The sequence below is a fragment of the Vanessa atalanta genome, chromosome 23 (genome assembly GCF_905147765.1).
Source record: "Vanessa atalanta chromosome 23, ilVanAtal1.2, whole genome shotgun sequence".
In the NCBI taxonomy this organism is placed as follows: domain Eukaryota; kingdom Metazoa; phylum Arthropoda; class Insecta; order Lepidoptera; family Nymphalidae; genus Vanessa; species Vanessa atalanta.
This window is the reverse complement of record NC_061893.1, coordinates 2345314-2365269: the sequence shown is the minus strand read 5'-3', so window position 1 is coordinate 2365269 and position 19956 is coordinate 2345314. Positions and strand designations below refer to the sequence as shown.

The window sequence follows — 19956 nt, the reverse complement described above, 5'->3', positions numbered from 1 at the left end:
GTAACTAGACAATACTAGTATATTGGAAAACTCCCTTGAACTATAGACTAATAACCTAAAAGGTTTTTTTTCAGAATAAAATAAAAACATCAAGTACAGTTGAACCTTTATTTTACATTTTTTAAACAGTAACATAAACACTCACATAAAAATATATGAAATAATAGACTGCGGTTTAACCATAAAATATAAGACTTCGCAAAAAATATTCTTAAATCTACATAGTCGTGTGATACAAAATTTAAATATCATTTACGAGCTAAAATCGTTGCTACGTTAAATCTCAGTAATGATTAGGCCACAACTAACGCTCTATCTAACGTGTCAAATGCATTTTTAAATTCGAAATTTAATATTTGCGTACCAAACAAGACAAGTTTTTTATCACTGTTACTTCTAGAAGTAACAAATGAAAACTACCATATTGCATTGTATTTTCTACACTGGCAACATTTTAGTCTATGGATTGTAAATTATCCATAGTTTAGGGTGCAGGCATACATTTGAGACGTTCGAAAGCAGCTTTCTCTAGTTCTTCACGATGATCTGGGTGAGCTATCTTGATTAGTTCGTAGGCGCGTTGTCTCAGAGTCTTACCGAAAAGATTCGCAATTCCTTGTTCGGTGACAACGTAGTGGACGTGAGCACGACTTGTTACAACACCAGCACCTGTTTATAAAGTGTTAATGAAAATGTTAATTATTTTATGTTATTATAAATTTATGTACTACTTGTTTATATGTGGGGCGAATTTTTTTTTAAATTATTTTAACATGAATATAGGAAACTTTAAGATTTAAAACAACAAGTCCTTTTTTCAGGGATTCGCTGATCTTGGTTCTCGTTTATCATTAGATAATATTATTCGTTACATGCATCATTGACATCAATAATGTAGGCGTAGTATATGAACTGACCGATCTTGAGCGTGGGCACGATCTTGGACTCGTTGCGCTTGGTGGTGGACACGAGCGCGATGATGGGCTTCCCGCGCCCGTCCACCGCCTCGGCCGCGCCGCGGATGAAGTCCACCTGCCCGCCGAAGCCCGAGAACATGCGCGTGCCTGCGGACCGCGCGACTTACAACACCTGCCTCCCGAGTCTTGGAGTTGGCGGCTAATTACTTACGGAATAAGGTGGGAATAATCACCTTACCGTCATGCCTAAAAATTCTAGATTCTATATTTGTTTACTTAAACCTAGGACTTGAACGTATTCAAAATATATATTCTTATTTTAATCTGCAGTTATTAAACAAATCGCCGTCCTTAATTTATTTTAAAAGTAATGAAAATTATCAGAGATGTGCTAACTATCACTTTAGTCTAAGCAATTAGTCACTCGAACTAGTCGGCTTAAAGCATGTGTCTGCAGACACTACAGAAACAGTAGCACACCGGAATTTCGGTAATGCTACCAAAAAAAGGTACATGTAGAAAAATAGAAAATATCCAAGATGACAAGTCAAGGTAAACTCATGAACTGCACTCGTACAACGTGTCGAGTTAAAAAGGCACAACAACGACCTATTTCAGTGGTGGATCCGCAACAATTATAGGTATCCTGAAATGTTGTGCTTAGCTCAAGTGTACCTTGGTGTACAACAAAGGTACTCTCAAGCTCCATTCCGGAGAAATTGTACTCAGAGGCTGGAAAAATTAACGAAACAAAAATAAACTTTTAGTTAAAAAAAATTAAAGAAAAAGACGTTTTGGCCTGTCAGAAGTATGATTTGATCAGGTGATGTATGGATATAAGTACGTTATATGATTGACGACACTGGGTGGATTTTTTTATTTTTTTTAAAACAGGTTAGATTTTTTACAGTACATAATAAAGTTATTCCTCTTATATATATTTTTATTGAGATTTACATACAACTCTTACGTTGTACATATACCTGATCATTTTGAAGTTCAAGAATTATTGTTGATGTAAATATTATTTTTATTTTGTAATGTATTTATTTTATTTTAAGATCACAATGTAATATAATATATATTTTTTAATAATGAAAAAAATATAGCTTAATTTGGCATTAATAATGTCTCGTAAAATATGAAAACTATTTCAAACGTAATAGTGCTTACCGATAGAGTCAGCACACACTTGTCCTGTGAGGTCAACCTCTATACATGAGTTAATTGCAGTCATATTGGGTTGCAGGGATACGACGTGCGTGTTGTTCACATAGTCAATCTCCAACATTTCTGTAAAGATAATTCAGTACAGTCCTACCAATCCTAAATTTTGGGTTATTAAAACTTAACTATTTAAAATGCAGTAAACTTTAAAAATGTTTTATTTTGCTGACCCTATCTAAGTTCATAGGACACATTAAATTATGTGTGTTTAATGAGAAACGAAGTCGTAAGAAATAGACACTAATATATTATAATGACCATTTTACAGTAGAAGATTCGATCACGAATCAGTAAAAATAATGTCACAAGTTATTTGATCTGTTCCCAGTATAAAATTCCCATTTGATACACATATATGTGTGTGTGTGTATCAAAAAGTCAAAGTCTTTATTCAATATAGAAGTGTTTACACTTGCTTATTGATAGTCAAAAATCTACCACCGGTTCGGAATTTAATACCTCGGACCTGAGAAGAACCGGCGATAAAAACTCAACGGGATATATATATTTTATTTTTTTTATTTTCATGTTTTAATAACAAACTTATTTTTGATTTGAAGCAGCCTAGAGGCGATCATCTCATTCCCAAGGTGTACAGTCAACTAAAAAGTCATTAGTGTTGTAATATCCTTTAGCACACAAACGGTCCTTAACGATTCTTTTGAATTTTATAATTGAATAATTTTAACATTTTCTGGGATCCTGTTGTAAAAACTTATACATTGTCCCAAAAAAGAGTTACTAGCCCTGTGTTATAATCGGGTACTTGGAGTAACAAGTTTATTATTGTCCCTATTATTAATGGAATGTACGTCACAATTTCGTAGTTAGTAGTTACGTATCATTGTAAAGGTAATATGTGTATTATACACACACACACACATATGTGTGTATGACTTTTTCACGTGGATTTATATTTAATTCAATTATAGAGGATCGAATTAGGCCTTTTGAAGTTTCATACAATTAATGTCGCAAAACACACACGTGGCGTAATAAACCATACCATAATAACAATGAACTATACATTCCACGAGTCGAAGTCTTATAAAACTTCACTGACATTCGTAAAGTAATTTATTCACAAATACACAATGAATACCTACTATAGATTATGTTAAATCTCGGCCAATTGCATCATGCCAATTTAAGGTTGAAGTTGTGCATTCGCTTTAGTCTCCTGCCATCGGAATAGACAACTAATTTTAAATTTATCAGCTGTGCGTTTTATAAGACTTCACTTCATATCTCACCGTTGATAACCGACTTACGGTGATACGCCATTTATATACGAGTATTCTATACATTATATAAAAATTTGAATAATTAGACAATGTTGCATATCTGACATTTCATGGTCTTGTTCTGCGCTGAGGCACAAGTACGTCGCCAGCTCGACTGGCTGAGTGGAATTGATTCCAAAGAGTAAGCTTATATAACAGCTTGATTTGAAAAAAATATTTTAACCTTAAAAAACAAATGACTGCCTCGAATTAAACAATGAATTAATTTAGCCATTTTCACTTGGGCTGATGGATGGGCTAAGGATTCTAAGGAATGGGATCCTAATCCCAATCTTAGTAGGTATTTAAAATTTATGCTGGAATAAAGAAACTAACTTACATACAGACAGAATATACATTAATCCTGGAAAACGTTACAATAATTTTTTTGGCAATAGTGTAAAAATGGATAGCAACTCTATTAGTAATGACAAATTAACTTTGTATATACCAGAATAACCTACTTTATCGAACTACAAAATAATTTAAAGGTAACCTTTTCAAAAAATGTTTGATTAAACTTCTCGAGATCAGTTTTATTAAATTCTGCAAATAAAAAAAAAACATTAACATATTTGCTAGGCGAATCTGAGTTTGTCATAAAACAAAAATATAAAATTATACGACATAATACCAGAAAATTATTGTTAGGTTATTTATTTTTTTTGGTATATTATTACCAGTAGTTCTAATATTTACGAATTCATTTTAACTAAATTTTACTGATTGAGTGATCAGATAAAGCTAGTTATTTTACACGCGATTTCCTTGTAATTTAACGTCTAAAGCTATTTGAGACATTAATATTTATAATTTACTTACCAATGAAAGGATTATTGTCAACAAAGTTATATAATTCCTTATTGCCGACGAGGAAACTACCTACAATGCGCCCTTTGTGGTTCTTTTTTCTGAAACATCAATTTTATTAATAAATTTAACAATGAAGGTTCTAGTATATTTTTTAACATTTTACAATCAATTATTTTTGTAGTAACAGTTCAAGTTATATATAGTTATACAATAAAGTAATACTTTGTACAATTTTAGAATAGAATTTACTAATAAACTTACTAGTTACTTCACCGATAAACAAACGCCATTTCTTACAATACCATAATATAATTTCATATCTCGACTAATGATGTCACATTTAACGTTAGACCTTGGAAAGCGATTTTCAAAAAAAAAAAATTGTCAAGGTCAAAAGTGTTGGACAAGACTAAACCTTCTATTATCTCAAAATTTTAATCCAATGGAATACTTGGAGGATCATCAAATGAAACATCCTTACACACTTCCAAAAGCACGAACACTATCTGTTCTACCTCTTAGCAGCTACTGATAACTTTTCCAGAAATACCGAATTGCGTCTAGTCATAATGTATAATCTAGACCAAACGGACATGAAAAAGGGAATTAATACTTAATTACTTACAAATAGGTAAAGTGTTATTAAAATTTTAAATAACGCACTTATTGTTGGTGACGCAGCCTCGCTTGACGAGGTCGATGACGCCGACGCTGAACATCTCCGAGTGTATGCCGAGGTCCTTGTGGTCCTTGAGCGCCGACAGCACGGCGTCGGGGATGCTGCCGATACCTGGAAAATAAAACAATGACTTACTAACGAAACTTTGTCTTGGAAATAAAACAGTTAAAATAGATTTTAACATGTAATTTATATAGTAAAGTATCCCACTGCTGGGCTTAAGCCTCTTCTCCAAATAAGAAGATGAGACAAAAAGGAGGAGGTTCAGGGCCTACTCCATCTGCTCCAATACGGATAGATACACGTGGCAGATTTTTATCCGGATCATGCAGGTTTCCTCACGATATTTACTTTCACCACTACAACTATTAAATTAAACATTATTTGTTACAGATTGCATTGGCAAATCAACGATTATATTGTTTCGTAACTGTCACCTCTGGTTTACTGTTACATACGAGTGCTGCGGTTACACGTGCCGTTTAAATACGTATAAACAGCATCGATGTAACCGCGACATAGATATAATTTTAAAATATGAAACAAATTAATAATCGTATTTAAACGGAATATTTAATATGTTTTTTATTTTTATTTGTTGGAGCTCGATATTTCGTACGCAGCAAACGTACGAGAAAGGAGGTAGTCCGATATGGACACTTCTAATGCCGTCAATATCTACCCGCAAACGTCAGTCTCGTGAACAAGACATTCGTAGATAATGTCGAAATATCGAGCTCCACTAGTTTTGAATACTGTTAGTAATAAAAATAACCATGTTAATTTAAAATCTTAAATTAATAATCATTTTGTACCTTTGTGTACCTCTAATTTATTTGATTTGAAGAAATCTCTTCAAGTGTTAAATAATGCCTTTGATGCAATGTCCCTTTTGGACGTTTCTTTCTGTAAGGTCTAACGAAGTGTTATCAGATACTTCGGTACCGCCAAACTGCAGTATTCAGTATCGAGCCAGTGTAACCTTAGTGTATCTCTTATGTGTAGGTCGCAGTCTACGGCGGTGGTAAAGCATAATAAAGAGAGAGGCTCACCCATCTGCAGCGTGGCGCCGTCCTCCACGAGGTGCTGCCCGATGAGGCGGCCGATCTCGGTCTCGTCGGCGCTGGCGCCCTTCCCGCCGTGCTCGGGCAGCGGCGTGTTGTCCTCCACCGCGAAGTCCACGTGCGACACGTGGATGATGGCGTCGCCGAACGTGCGCGGCATGTTCACGTTGATCTGGGCTGCGGGCGAGCTCGTGTTAACGCGAATCGACGATCCTCAAAGTTACGTAAGTTAAGTATTTCATTCGATATCATAATAGTTCGGCTATATTGTCCGCTATTATTTATCCATTATTTATAATACATCACTTGAAACGCAATTTTTGTCAAATATATATAATGAGTAGCTCTTGACCAATGATATCGTGTCAATTTGCTGTCAAATGTTGTGTATTTTGCTTTTGATCTCTTATCGTTGGAATAGCCTTGATACCCTACGCTCACAATTAACCACCGTGCCAATGTGTACTGTAAAATATTAATCATTTCTTACGCTGCCTTTAGTGTCCGTAATTGTACCTCGATTGTACATACATACGGCAATACTGAGAATCGCTGAATCACGATCAATATTAAAAGTTTGTAACTCTAAAGATTTAGTTTCTTAGAAGAGCGGTGCTGTCATTCGACCGATATTAACGGACAAATGCCGACTAGAACGTTTTTAAAGTTCGAGAAAAACTTACCAATTATGATCTTGGAATTGACTAAAGCTGATCTCACGCAATCCACGGAAGTGCCCAAGCTGCAGTATCCATGTTGGTCTGGGGGCGAAACCTAAAAATATACCGATAAAAATGCTTAAACAAATTTATGAATCAAAATATTCATCTTTTTTTTATTTAAATTACTTTGTTGCTTCTGTTATATATATATTGTAAGATGACAAAGGAGGCCAACCAACGACCACGGGACCTCTTTTGTTTTACAGACTCTTTAATTAGCTAACTGTCAGTGTTATATAATGGTTTGATCTGTAAATGATTAATATCAAATAATTAACTTATTTTAATTGTTCCTTTCGTGTGTCAATAAAATGTCGTTAAATTTGTAATATTTAGATTAAATATTATTTTTATTTGATTGATATTTCACTTCTGCCCTAACAACATTATAAATAGTATTTGTTTCATATTGTTGAGAATAGAATATATATTTTTGGACGATTCTTCGATCATATAATTAAACAAACATCTAAAGAAATTTTGTCAAATTTATTTCAGTAGAAGTAACATATATTTGACTAACCTGAATGATAGCGATGTCAGGTTGAATGATCTTCCTATGGAACAGCTTGGGGATGTCTTGCAGGAAGATTGGTATCGCGTCCGAACGTCCTTCGGCAACTGACTTACGGACGTTGGCTGCCATAAACAAAGAGACGGACCTGGAAGTGCATCATCTTTGGATCAAAATCTACATATATATTTTATTCATGTAGGCGAGTACTAGGCTTCGGTCGGGTAAAATAAATTAAACTAAACAAATTATTAAATATAAACTTTTATTTCTATTTAATAACTCCACGAAATTATTATTGGGAACACACTCTGTGAATGCACTCGTAAACGTCAAACGTGGTCTCCCGTTGAAATATTTTTTTTAACGATTATAATAGTGGATAGGTTTAGATAGGGTCTATCTTAGACCTGCCCGAAATTTTTAATATCGAAAATAAAAACATCCGGTTTGGAATGTAGATTCTTCTAAGAAAAATGGTCAAAACTTCAGTCGTTACTCTTTTCCATCAATTTAAATTTTTTGAATATCTTGTCTGAAAAGCAAAAAAAATCAACTCCATGCTTTTTATCATCCAATAATCTTTTGTTGATTATATGCCTTGTTTATTGATGTATTTTTAATAAAATATTAAAATTTATAGGATGAGCTAAAGTTACTTCTCTAATATCGGTTGGTTGGATACAGTTCAGTAAATTTAGACCTTGAATTTAATATAACCGTTTCATAGTTCAGTAGGAATCATCTTCATTTTATTACTAGCTACACGATATAATGATAATTAAATAATAAAAAAAAAACCATTCCAAAAATATACTGTATATTGTATATAATACTGTAATGCTTTTGGTATTAGATGTTATTTATAAAATTGTTGTCCCTGTAATTTATAAAATGTTAAAAACATTGTTATTTTTTGTTTCATCCATATCATACATAGTGTTTAGATTATATGGCTCCCGATGTCGATTTTGATGTAGCTAATACAAGCCATTTTGATACTTGAACTAAACAAATTCTGTCGATAAAGTCAATGATATCAGACTATTCGAATATTCGTTATCGCGACGTATTTACACATATTTAGATAATGGTATTTATGATAAACACTCATGACAGCTTATATAATACCGTCAAGGGCGGTTAGATGAAACTAATAAGTATTATTACCATGTCGAGATCATACAAATGATGATAATACATCTAATTCATAATTTGAATTTTTATTAATTATATTAGATAAATAATAATAATTATACAAAAACATTGATTAAACATATTACTGAATTATATCATGATAATATTAAAGATGAAAAGCGTTGAATTAGTGTTTGGTGATTTCTAGGTAGGATATATTATAAAACCCTAGCTGTGGCTGCGACTTCGTGGGCGTTTGAATTTACTTTATTTGGACATTGCAGCGTGACTTTATATATATATATAAAATATAATTCTGAAATAAAAGTAACTCCTTATTACATCAGCTGTCAGCCAGTGAAAGTCCCCTCAAAATCGGTCCGGCCGTTCCAGAGATTAGCCATAACAGACAGACAGACAGACAAATATTGTAAAAAAAATATTTTGGTGTATGTACCGTGTATACATACCTATATTATATATACATATACATTTAGTAAAAAGTGGTTATTTTAATATTACAAACAGACACTCGAATTTTATTATATCTATATAGAAGATACATAAATAATTATATACTTTACAATATCATGTTTTACCTGAATATGTCCTTGCATTCCGGGGCAACGTACGCGGCTTCTTTTTCGGTGTGCATATGAACGACCTTAATGTCCTTAAGGGAGCCTGCTTTGCCGACCTCCGTCATAGCATTGAGTAGCGGCACTGGCGTGGCCGCAGCACCCTGGGCGAAGACGGTTTGCCCTGAAATATTACATGGCAATATTTACTTACTTTGCCATTTTCAATATTGTACTCTTAATTAACTGCTACCACTGTTTCTATCTCGAATATCTAAATGCGTATCTGATACTATACTGCTCAAATGTGCACACCAACACACACACACACACACACAGATACGAGTGTAGAGTTCAGGAACAAGTCTTTACCAATTAGTGAACGTTACTAAATTGTTTTTAAAGGAATGTCCGATATGGCCCAGTGCTTAGAACGTGTGCATCATAACCTATGATTTCGGGTTCAAACCCAGGCAAGCACCACTGAATTTTCATGTGCTTAATTTGTGTTTATAATTTATCTCATGCTCGGTGGTGAAAGAGAACATCGTGAGGAAACCTAAAATGCATGTGTCTAATATCAACGAAATTCTGCCACATGTGTATTCCACCAACCAGCATTGGAGCCGCGTGGTGGAATATGCTCCAAACCTTCTCCTCAAAGGGAGAGGAGGCCTTAGCCCAGCAGTGTGAAATTTACAGGCTGTTAATGTATGTAATGTAAAAATGTCCGATAATATCTTTAGTAGCCCGACCCGGGATATGAAGCTACATATGCTAACCACACGTTCAAAATGATAATGAATGTCATTCATGGTAGGATAGAATCAGTGGCGTAGCTAGGTGGACAAGGGCCCTGGTGCATAAAAAAAGAAACGGGACCTCAACCCCTCTTTAACTTATATTGCATAATTTACACTTCAAAATTATAGATAGGAATAAAAATAGGTTACAGGATACATTGAGATGAACTTAACATTAGTAGGCTAAATCCATATGTCATCTCTATTCAAAGATTAGGTTAGAGGGCCCCCTGAGCTCCGGGGCCCTGGTGCACTGCACCACCTGGCCCTACGATAGATACGCCATTGGATAGAATCAAAAAATCAGGGGTCAATTATGCTAACATATGATTTCAGATCTATTCCGATCTCAAATCGACCCAACCACAACTAGATCATTGTATTAGAGGAATATGCGCACTGTCCTCTTTATAGAAGACAGACACTGTCCCAGTGACTTCAAAAGATATTTAGTTATATGCCAAGGCATTATACAAACACGTCACTAATGACCAATTTAAGTCGGTATGGCTTGTATCTTGGTTACATTGGATTACCCCTCATACCGGAAATCGGCCGTACACAATTGTTGATTGTCTGTGATTTAACTGAACGAAGGGACGAGTTCTGATTGGTTACAACTGTACTATACAGTTGTAACCAATACGAACAGTACAAAAATAACTATTACTTGTGTATCCTACAAATATTATAGAGAGGTCACTTTTGTTTTTGTATGGGATATGTGAATCAAATATTTGTTTTTAATTACTCCGTCTGCCAATGAGATTTAGCATTGGCTCATTGAATTTAAAATAATAAGACATAATTTTTTATTAAACAGTAAACAGAATTACCCATTTTTCCCGTGCGATTATACATAATTTGGCACCTTCGATCAACAATACCACACATATAATTTACTCGGCTAGGTGGTACCTACTAGCTTACACAAAGATATGTTACCGCAAGGTACCACTCATACACATATTCGTCTAACCTAGTCGCAATAATTAGTATTTTTGTGTTACGGTTTGAAATATGAGTGACCCAGTTCATAGCCCGTGCAGTTCAAAGACAATGGACATGGACATGAACAAGGGACATCTTAGTTGTTAAGGTGGGGGGGGGGGCATTGACAATGTCAGGTAAGGGATATCTGAAGGATAGTTAATATTTCTTACAGTGCCATTTCACATTTGCCAGACTACTTAATTAATTAAAAAAAAAACGTAAGCAAAAAACTTTTTATTGTTTTATCTCTGCACTGCGAATACAATGAAAAGAGCAGAGGAAAACAGAGGCAACAGTTTATCAATTACAATTCGATGTTCAAGTTCACCTTAACCTAGATACATTATAAACGCACTAGTGTTTATAGCAGTGTAATTGTGTTTACACAACAAATAATAATAATAATCTGCTTTTAACAGAATTTGATCTGACTGAAAGACCGAGAAACCAGTGCAGGATATATTATAGTGATTATGCACAGTAAAATGTTACTATATGGGTCTAAACCCAGACATATCGCATAAAAGGTACCGTCTCGCCGATAATGGACTATCGTAATTGAACCATTGAAATATTTTTAAGGGAGAAAGATCGCCAGTACAATGCTTGCACCCGTGCGTTTGTTCTGCTTAAGACGGGACTGTGTGCTATTCCCTAATTATCATTTCACACGATCCTATGCGTCGGCGATCACATAGGAACAGATACTTTATTAGGTATCAATTATTAGGATCAAACTTTGCTATTGAGAATATCCTAACAGAAAACTAAATATAAAATAAAATTATTGTCTAATTTATATAAATAATAAATTAAAAATATATCAATACTAATATTATATTTCTCTGTTACATATTCACGACCAAGCCACTGACCCGAATTTGATGAGATGTCTAATGAAGCAAGCTTGAACTCCAAGGGAGGATATGGCGATATTTTTTTTATACCAGCCTTTAAAACATCAGCGAAGCTACAGCGACAGCGACTATTACCTTATAAAATCGTTATAAACATATACATTTATTTTCGTGTATCATAATATTATGCCACACCCATCTTTATGACATTACAAAGACCGGTTCGAGAAATAATTAAAAAAAAATAACAGCAATCGATGTAAATTATGTCATGTCGTTAACCTCAAGACATCGAGTACATGTCACAACATACAATATATAATATATATTATAGATAATAATATTATCTGTTTATATAATAAGTTGCGTAGTTATTTAAAAGCGAAAAATGTAAACAATCTTAATTGATTCGTTGTAAAACGTACGTACGTAGGAACGTTTTCTGAACGAAAAAAAAAAAAAAAACAAAAAGCGGGCGAAAGCCAGTACGTACACAGATATACTTTAAATTTTAATGTCAATTACATAAAAAAGCATTAATACTTTTTTTAAAACTAAACGATGACGTTCGAATAACGATTATTAAAACACATATAAAATTTTCTTTATGTATATAACTTCTCTGTACGTGTGTCAGTAAACGGTTTATCCGGTTTCGATGAGTGTTTGTTTCAATGTTAGTTTGAACTGAGGTGAGATGGGAAATAAAAGTCTTATTCAACCGTACGAATTCGGGACTGGCTTATACTAAAAAAAAATTAACATACTGTAATTTCCAAATTTAATTACAAAAAACCAAAATCGTTCCGCTAACAAAAACATGATTTCTAGATAACTAATAAAAAATACATTTCAGTAATATTAATTCCTTATTTTAAAGATCAAACAAACGGCCTGGTTGTTACCCTTTAAAAAATTAAATAAAAATAGTTATTTTGATAAAGTTACAGAACATACGATAAGGCAAATAATATTAATTTAAACGAACACGTATCGCGGTCGCAACATTCTCAATGTCGGCGTTTTCGTAACATTATAAAAATAGATCTAAATTACCTATTATTTGCGGCTCGAGACTCTTATATATAAAAAATTTAATTTGTACTGTAAACACGTTGGAATTAAAAGGTTTTAATATATATTATATATATTCTATAATATAAGTTGGTAGACAGACAAGTGAGCCATTTGATGGATGGATCAGGGATGTTACAGTGTTCCGTAACCGTAACCGAAACCGATAAAAAATATTTATTATAATTTGGTTTTTGCATCATGTTATATTTAAAGATAATATTTAATTGTAAGTTGAAGCTATTCGTTTTTTCTATGCTTACACCTAATACTAAATAATAATCTAAAAATTAAGTCAAATTAATATGTTGTAATTTATTCTTTAACAATTTCTAAATAATGTAATACCCGTAACCGAAACTATCCGAAATAATTTCAGTGAAACGGAATAAAATAATATTCATATATCCGTATCCATATCCAGATCAGAAATGTCATATCCATAACAAGCCTGGTAAGTATGTATCTATATCTATTCCAACCATAACAGGAAAAAAGTCAAATAAACAATATCTGACAGCAAATTGACGCGATATCATTGGTCGAGAGCTTGATGAATCTATAATATTCAATATGGATTTACGAAAAAATTGCGTTTTGAACGTCGACGAAACTGTATCGGAATTTTGGAAGTAAAATTAAAGTGGAAATCTGCAGTTAAGTGTAATAGTGTTGTATTATAAATATATATTAATCATAAACTCTTGGTAGTGCAAAATATAGCTGAGTTATTAGCAAATCGCATGAAATACGTAAATCTAAGGTAAGTAATAGTTACACTGGCTCACTCACCCTTCAAAGCGGAATACAACAATACTGAGTACCGTTAATTGGCGATAGAGTATCTGATTAGAGGGTGGTACCTACCCAGACGGGTCAGAAAGCCCTACCACCAAGTTAAGCATCACGAGCAGCAATTAAATAACATATCTTTTTTTGAATACATAATCAACACTATATTCCACTTCACTGCTTATTTCCACTTTCATTTTATTTTTCATAATTCCGATACAGTTTCGTCGACGTTCAAAACGCAATTTTCGACTATATTCAAAAACCATTTTATTCTCGAATCCGTAATGAAAATAGTAGATTATTCAATATCTCGACCAGTGACATCACGTCATTTATCAAAGTCGTTTATTTAATTTATTTGTCTTTACGCCTCCGTTGATTGTAAAAGGCTATAGTTTGTAATTAGCTTATGAATAAGATAAAATACTGCGCGATTCTGTAAGAATTCACTTCGTATCTCACTCGTGAAATGTTGACAATCGACTTCACAGTGATAAGCCATTTTGATACTTGTATCCCATAAATTTTAGTCTATAATAGTCAATGTCGGATTTCAAGCTCACGTTCAGCAGTGAGTTACCGAGTTAGAGTAACTCTTTAACCGCCAACGTCGCAGCAGGAGTAAAATATATTTTATACCCAGATAGTCATCGACGTTAGACGACCCCACATTTGACTCGTGTGTAAATTAAATATAGTAACGGAAGTAAAAAAATTATTAATAAACAAGTTCGAGGCAAACGCACTATTTTTCTGTGTGGAGTGTTTATAGTATTAAAAGGTATGTGTTCTAGTTTGATGGCATTTGCATAGGAAAAGTATAAGGCAAAAAAAAGGTCAGTAGTATACGCGAACGTCATCATAACAATCAGGTGTCATGGACAAGAAAATAATATTAGAATTTCCATTGGAGTCGTCCGCCATCGGCGCCTTAAAACGACAAGCTCTTATTTTAGGGAAACGCATTTATCGATAATTAATGTTATTGCTTTTCATAAAGACAACGGTAAAATTTCCTATGAATATAAATTTTTGGAGTGAAAAAACGAAAAATATTAGCGATTACAATATTATTGACATTTAATCAAACAAAAATTTTAACTCCATTTGTTATTAAAAAAAGTACTAGCTTTTACTCAGAGTGCACTTACAATACGAAGTAAGTAGCGGTCACAGGGTTAAAAAATACAATTTGTTGGAATTCAACTAATGAACTCATTCGATCCACGTATAGTTGTACGTTACAGATTAAAATTCAATTTAATCGTGTAACATGATTCCAAAGTGCATATAAGAGCGCACTTGAATAAAGTATTATTTTAATATGATAAAAAGTAATAAGCGCCATTTAGTGTTTTATTTAATAATGATTTTAATCGAGAACTCATTGTCTCGATTGCGGCTATCATGATATGTTATTTATATAACTACGATCGTCACGAGAATGCATATTACATACATTAAAGACTATAGAGTCAACAAGTACAGTCGCGAACTGATTTATTCTTTTCCGCACGACAAAACGAATCTTTAAGATAATTAGCTCTTACAAAGTCTATTTTATTTAGTTGGTTAATACTTACTACTATACTAAACTACCTTCGTGTATACGTTCCGCCTAGTTTTTTTTTTATTGTAATTGTCAGGTAAGTTAGCCATCTGATGGGATGTATTCTTAGTTAAAAGACACTTATTATCTTACATGGTCTAAATAATTTAGTTTGTTTATGCTGTACCTGCTGGTACATAGTCACCAAAGGTCACCCATGACATTAGAATAAATACAAACCTTGCTTTACATCAACAATGTATCAATATTAGGAACTGAGATTTTATATCCCTTTTGTTTGTTACACTGGTTCGATCCCCCTTCAAACTTAAACATCACTAGTATTATAAAGGGGCGGTAGATTTTTTTTTTTATGATATCGGTAGGCGGACGAGCAAATGGGCCACCTGATGGTAAGTGATCAGCACCGCCCATAGACAATGGCGTTGTAAGAGATATTAACCATTCCTTACATCATCAATGCGCCACCAACCTTGGAAACTGAAGATGTTACGTCCCTTGTGCCTGTAGTTACACTGGCTCACTCACCCTTCAAACCGGAACACAACAACACAACCTGGCTGACGGGCTTGCACAAAGTCCTACCACCAGGTAAATATATAATGCTAGCTTGCACAAATCTACGACCAAGTAAAAAGTTGTCTGTATAATATAATTCAGTTGTCTGTATGTCCTTCAGCTTCATAGCTAGCGATCCCGAGGTCTTAGATCATAAAATACATTATGCGACCAAAAAACCCGAGTATCAGTACGTAACTTGATAGTTGATGACGTATACACTTCGTTGCTTCGAAACGCAAGTAGACTGTTGCTTCAACAGCTAAAGTTTGGTCGGGTTGCAATCCCATTTATTTATTAGAGTGAGGGAATAGAAAACCAACCAGTTGTATGCATGAGTACTACATGTTCTGAAGATCATTTCTACTAAAAAATTGACACATGTTCGAAATCGAATCGAAACTTTATCGTTGACGTTAAGCTTTCCTATTCTAATAACACAACAATCCAGTTGCGGTTCACTCGTTGGATGGGAACTTGAGAACATAGCGTCATCATTATAAATTTGCAGCATTGGACAGCCGTATTCAAATTGATTCGGTTGATTTTAACAGACCATTAATCACGAATAAATATTATATTAAAATATATTGTTTAATCAGTTGTTTACGCTCTCAGTTTGACGTATTCTTCTATGTGATATATATAACTTCACTTTGATTCATATAAATTAACATACATCTTTAACTTCGAATCTATTATGTGTACAATACAAAAACATGTCTGTTGTTTTTTTTAAACTTAATTTGTTTATTCATACGAAATATATCAAGCTAATCTTTTATGTTTATCTTGTAATAAAAACTCGCAACACCTACACGGAGATTAAAGCCGTAAACAGAGAGGGAGTGAGCACTTGTAACTGATTAGCGGCACTTAATATTTTATCTAAGCCAGTGGTTCTCAACATTAGTTTATTTCAATGGCAGGAGAAGTTGAAAACCTTCGACTTATGTATGTATTCCATACGATTTGCTAATAACCCTGTTATATTATGCACTACCAACTTGTTCTTGATTATTATATCTTAATTTATAATACTGTGATGTGATTAGCCGTGATGGCCTAGTGGTTACAAGATGTGAATCTTAACCGATGGTTATGAATTCAAACCCGCAGCAAGCACCACTAATTAATTTGAATTTATAATTTAAATCGCGGTTAACATCATGAGGAAACATAGACAACATAAGTGGATGATATGATAATCTACCATTCGCTTCCAATATAACTTTATTTTCACTTTATTACTTTATTTATACAGTTGAAAGAAAGTATTGTTTAACTCATATTATATTCGTTTTGTGCATGACACAAAAAAAAACTTAGATCTTTATATCATTAGTGTCCAGACTGGTAGTGTATGATTGATTTTAATTAAAGAATTTGACAGATGATGTCCACCGACAGTTATTTTTGTATTTTATAAATTACTAGCTGAACCTGCCGCTAACACTTTACCCATAGTACACAATGCGTCACTCCTCATTTCCTCCTATCTAGTACTCAAACCAAATTTAATCTAAATTTGTTTAGCAGTTGAAGGGGGAGGTAACAGAGAGTTGCTTTCGCATTTATAATACTAGTATAGATGTAAATTATTTTATAGTCACTTTTATGATTGGCTGTACTCAAGATTCTCTGAAGTCACAGTTATCAGTAATTCATAAACAAGAATAGGATCAATACATACCCATTTAAAACAGTGAAGGAAAAATGCAGACTGGATGTACTATAAAAATAGCAATATTTTTTTCCATGCATGAAATACTCTAATCTGGGGTATGGACAATAAAAGTATATTTTTATTTAGGTGGAATATAAATGACTTTTGAGTAAAATAATATATATAATTTATTAAATAAATTATATATACAATCCCTGCTTAGGATAGGCTACTTGCCTTCATGATTATATATTGAACAAGATTGCGTTGTTTTATGAATACATATAATTTTTTCTCTGTATTATATTAAATGTTAACTTACCTTACATGATATTTAATTTTAAAATTTATTATTTTTTCCTAATTGTTTATATACATAATAATTTACTTTAACATTTATAAATGCTAAAGTAATTTTTTTACACCTAACAACTGTTGACCAACCTTTAATACAAGAGCAAAGCCATGGACAACTAGTATACAACATTAGTTATATTTTTTTTAATAAAAGATATCATTTAAAAAAAAAAGAATTCAACTAAGATGGTCAATGGACAAAAAATAACCAGTTCTTGACTGCATATTTTAGCTAGAAAATGTTCTATAATGATTGAATATTATAATTATTTAGATAAGGGATTGGATTGTCTATGACCTTACAGATCCATCCATAAGACAATCAGATAATATAATTAGTATATTTTAAAAAACATTTTTAAGGAATATTTTATCATGTTACAGAACACAAATACTAAAAATAAAACAGGAAATTATATTATACCGTGTAGCATGCACAAACAAAATTACTTATCACAAAATGGCTATAATAAAGATAATTGACATGTTCAACAATCTTCTTTCATCATTAGCTCATTCCAAATTAATGCCACAGATTAAAAAAAAATAACAACATTTACTATTTTAATGTTGTTATTTTTTTATCATCTATATAAAACTTCTAAAGCTCCATATTTAAATTTGGAATGTTTTTGTAGCTAGGTTACATTCTAAAGGGTATGATTTGAATAATAATGATTTTTGATTGAGTCACTCAGTCATGTTTATATGCTTATCTGACAATTTATAATTCTAATACTTAGTTACTTATATTACTATAATTTTAGTCAATAAACATAAAACTTACTGGTTAATTCAGATAGATGTTTTAGTAATGGATTTTTTGTCAAAATGGTAAAACAATGACCTTGGATAAGACTTAACTTCTTTTTTTTTTTGTAAATAATTATTGTTGGTTTTTCCTTTAATGATTCTCAGCTTTATTTTATATTATAAAAGATTACAATAAATAATATATTGAAATATGTAAAGTTCAAATGAAAACACAACAGAAACAATATTACATATTTAGAACTATATAATTCTTAATAGTATTATTATTTTCAAGGTGCTTTAATAATTAAGTATATAAAAAACAGAATAGAATACAGGTTTATATTCTACATACAAAGTTCTAATTTGTATGGAATCAGAACCATGATTAGTACTGTTCAATAAACAGTGGAGTTCAGAGTACAAGGTTCAATTGTTTGACTCTGTGCCTCTGGATAATATTCCCCTAATAGATTAATGATTGTTATTTAACTCTTATGTGGGTTTATATATAACTCTAACTCAAACTCTGTATTATTTGTATAATTTACTTTTTTTAACATTCGAATGATTGAATTCGATATTAGTATCGATATGTAAATCTTAACAATAATAGTATTTTTCGTAAAAATAATGTAGTTTATTTTAAAACTATAAAATAAATAAACTTTACCTGATTTTAAACATTTTTCGAACGCCTGCTTAGCTGTTACAAACTCAGGTTTTCGGTCCAAAGGCTGCGATAACTCTTGCGTATACGTAAAATAATTCTTATTCGATTTCACACTTTGTAACGCCGCGCTTATTTTAGAGAAGTTCCATGCCGATACATTAGGCACTATTTTACCTATCGCCGACATTATATTATGGTTTTTTAACTATATTTTTCACAAATAAATGTAACTGGAAATTGTTTAATAATTTATAAAAAATACTAATGTATATGTATCGACACAGGAAAATAAAAAGAGGGGCGACCCTCTTTGTACGATAGGTCGAGTTGCGAGAAAACTATACCTAAATCTAAAGTATTCTGTGTATACAATACAGCAAAACCGAGCGCCAAACAGGCCGTCTGACTTGTGTACCCCGCGCACTTCACTCAAGAATTTTGACATAATATTTATTATTACCTACAGTTTACGAACATGCCACAGATAAGTAAGATATGACGTAGCATTATTTAAAATGTAACTCTTATAATATATTAAAAATATATTGAATTTAATAATGTTAATATATTAGAACGAATATAATACGTGGTGGATCATGCTCTTATACTTTTAAACTCACTTTTGCATTTTGTGATATTAAACATTAGAGTTCGTGAAATAAATGTATTCTTTGACAAATATACTTAGTTTTTTTTTTTCTTTATATTTGAACAATAATATTGTAGTACAATATATTTGTTTTTGTTATAACTTTGATTATTATTATTTATTTATCAATCGATAAACAAATCGACTAATCAAAATTAGCTATGTACCCTATTTCATAAAAAAAAAATTAATTTAAAAACTCAAAGTTAGTCTATTTATTGAAATTCGATAATATATGAAGTTGTTTGAAAATGTTATTAACATTATGTCTTGA

The 19956-nt window shown here is 32.4% G+C and overlaps 1 protein-coding gene across 2 annotated transcripts; it reads right to left on the bottom strand.

Moving 5' to 3' along the window:
- Positions 1-94: 94 nt before the first annotated feature.
- LOC125073218 (4-hydroxybutyrate coenzyme A transferase) lies at positions 95-19458 on the bottom strand. Of its 2 annotated transcripts, XM_047683957.1 has the most exons (11): positions 19299-19456; positions 19034-19263; positions 8956-9118; positions 7229-7367; positions 6667-6757; positions 5972-6160; positions 4904-5030; positions 4250-4338; positions 2091-2210; positions 918-1064; positions 95-669 (listed from the first exon to the last, which is right to left on the bottom strand). In XM_047683957.1, exons 2-11 carry the CDS (start codon positions 19218-19220, stop codon positions 485-487), a joined length of 1437 nt encoding a protein of 478 aa, XP_047539913.1. In that variant the 5' UTR covers positions 19221-19263; positions 19299-19456; the 3' UTR covers positions 95-484. The 2 variants fall into 2 exon arrangements, with proteins under 2 accessions (XP_047539913.1, XP_047539914.1); XM_047683958.1 differs by having other exon boundaries at positions 19034-19458.
- Positions 19459-19956: the final 498 nt, after the last annotated feature.

Coding starts and splice junctions, on each gene's coding strand:
- LOC125073218 (XM_047683958.1), bottom strand. CDS start 19,220: ATGTCGGCGATAGGTAAAATAGTGCCTAATGTATCGGCATGGAACTTC. Junction 1,065..2,090: donor AGTGTGTGCTGACTCTATCG/GTAAGCACTATT, acceptor CGCGGTCCGCAG/GCACGCGCATGTTCTCGGGC. Junction 670..917: donor CGTGCCCACGCTCAAGATCG/GTCAGTTCATAT, acceptor CTTTATAAACAG/GTGCTGGTGTTGTAACAAGT.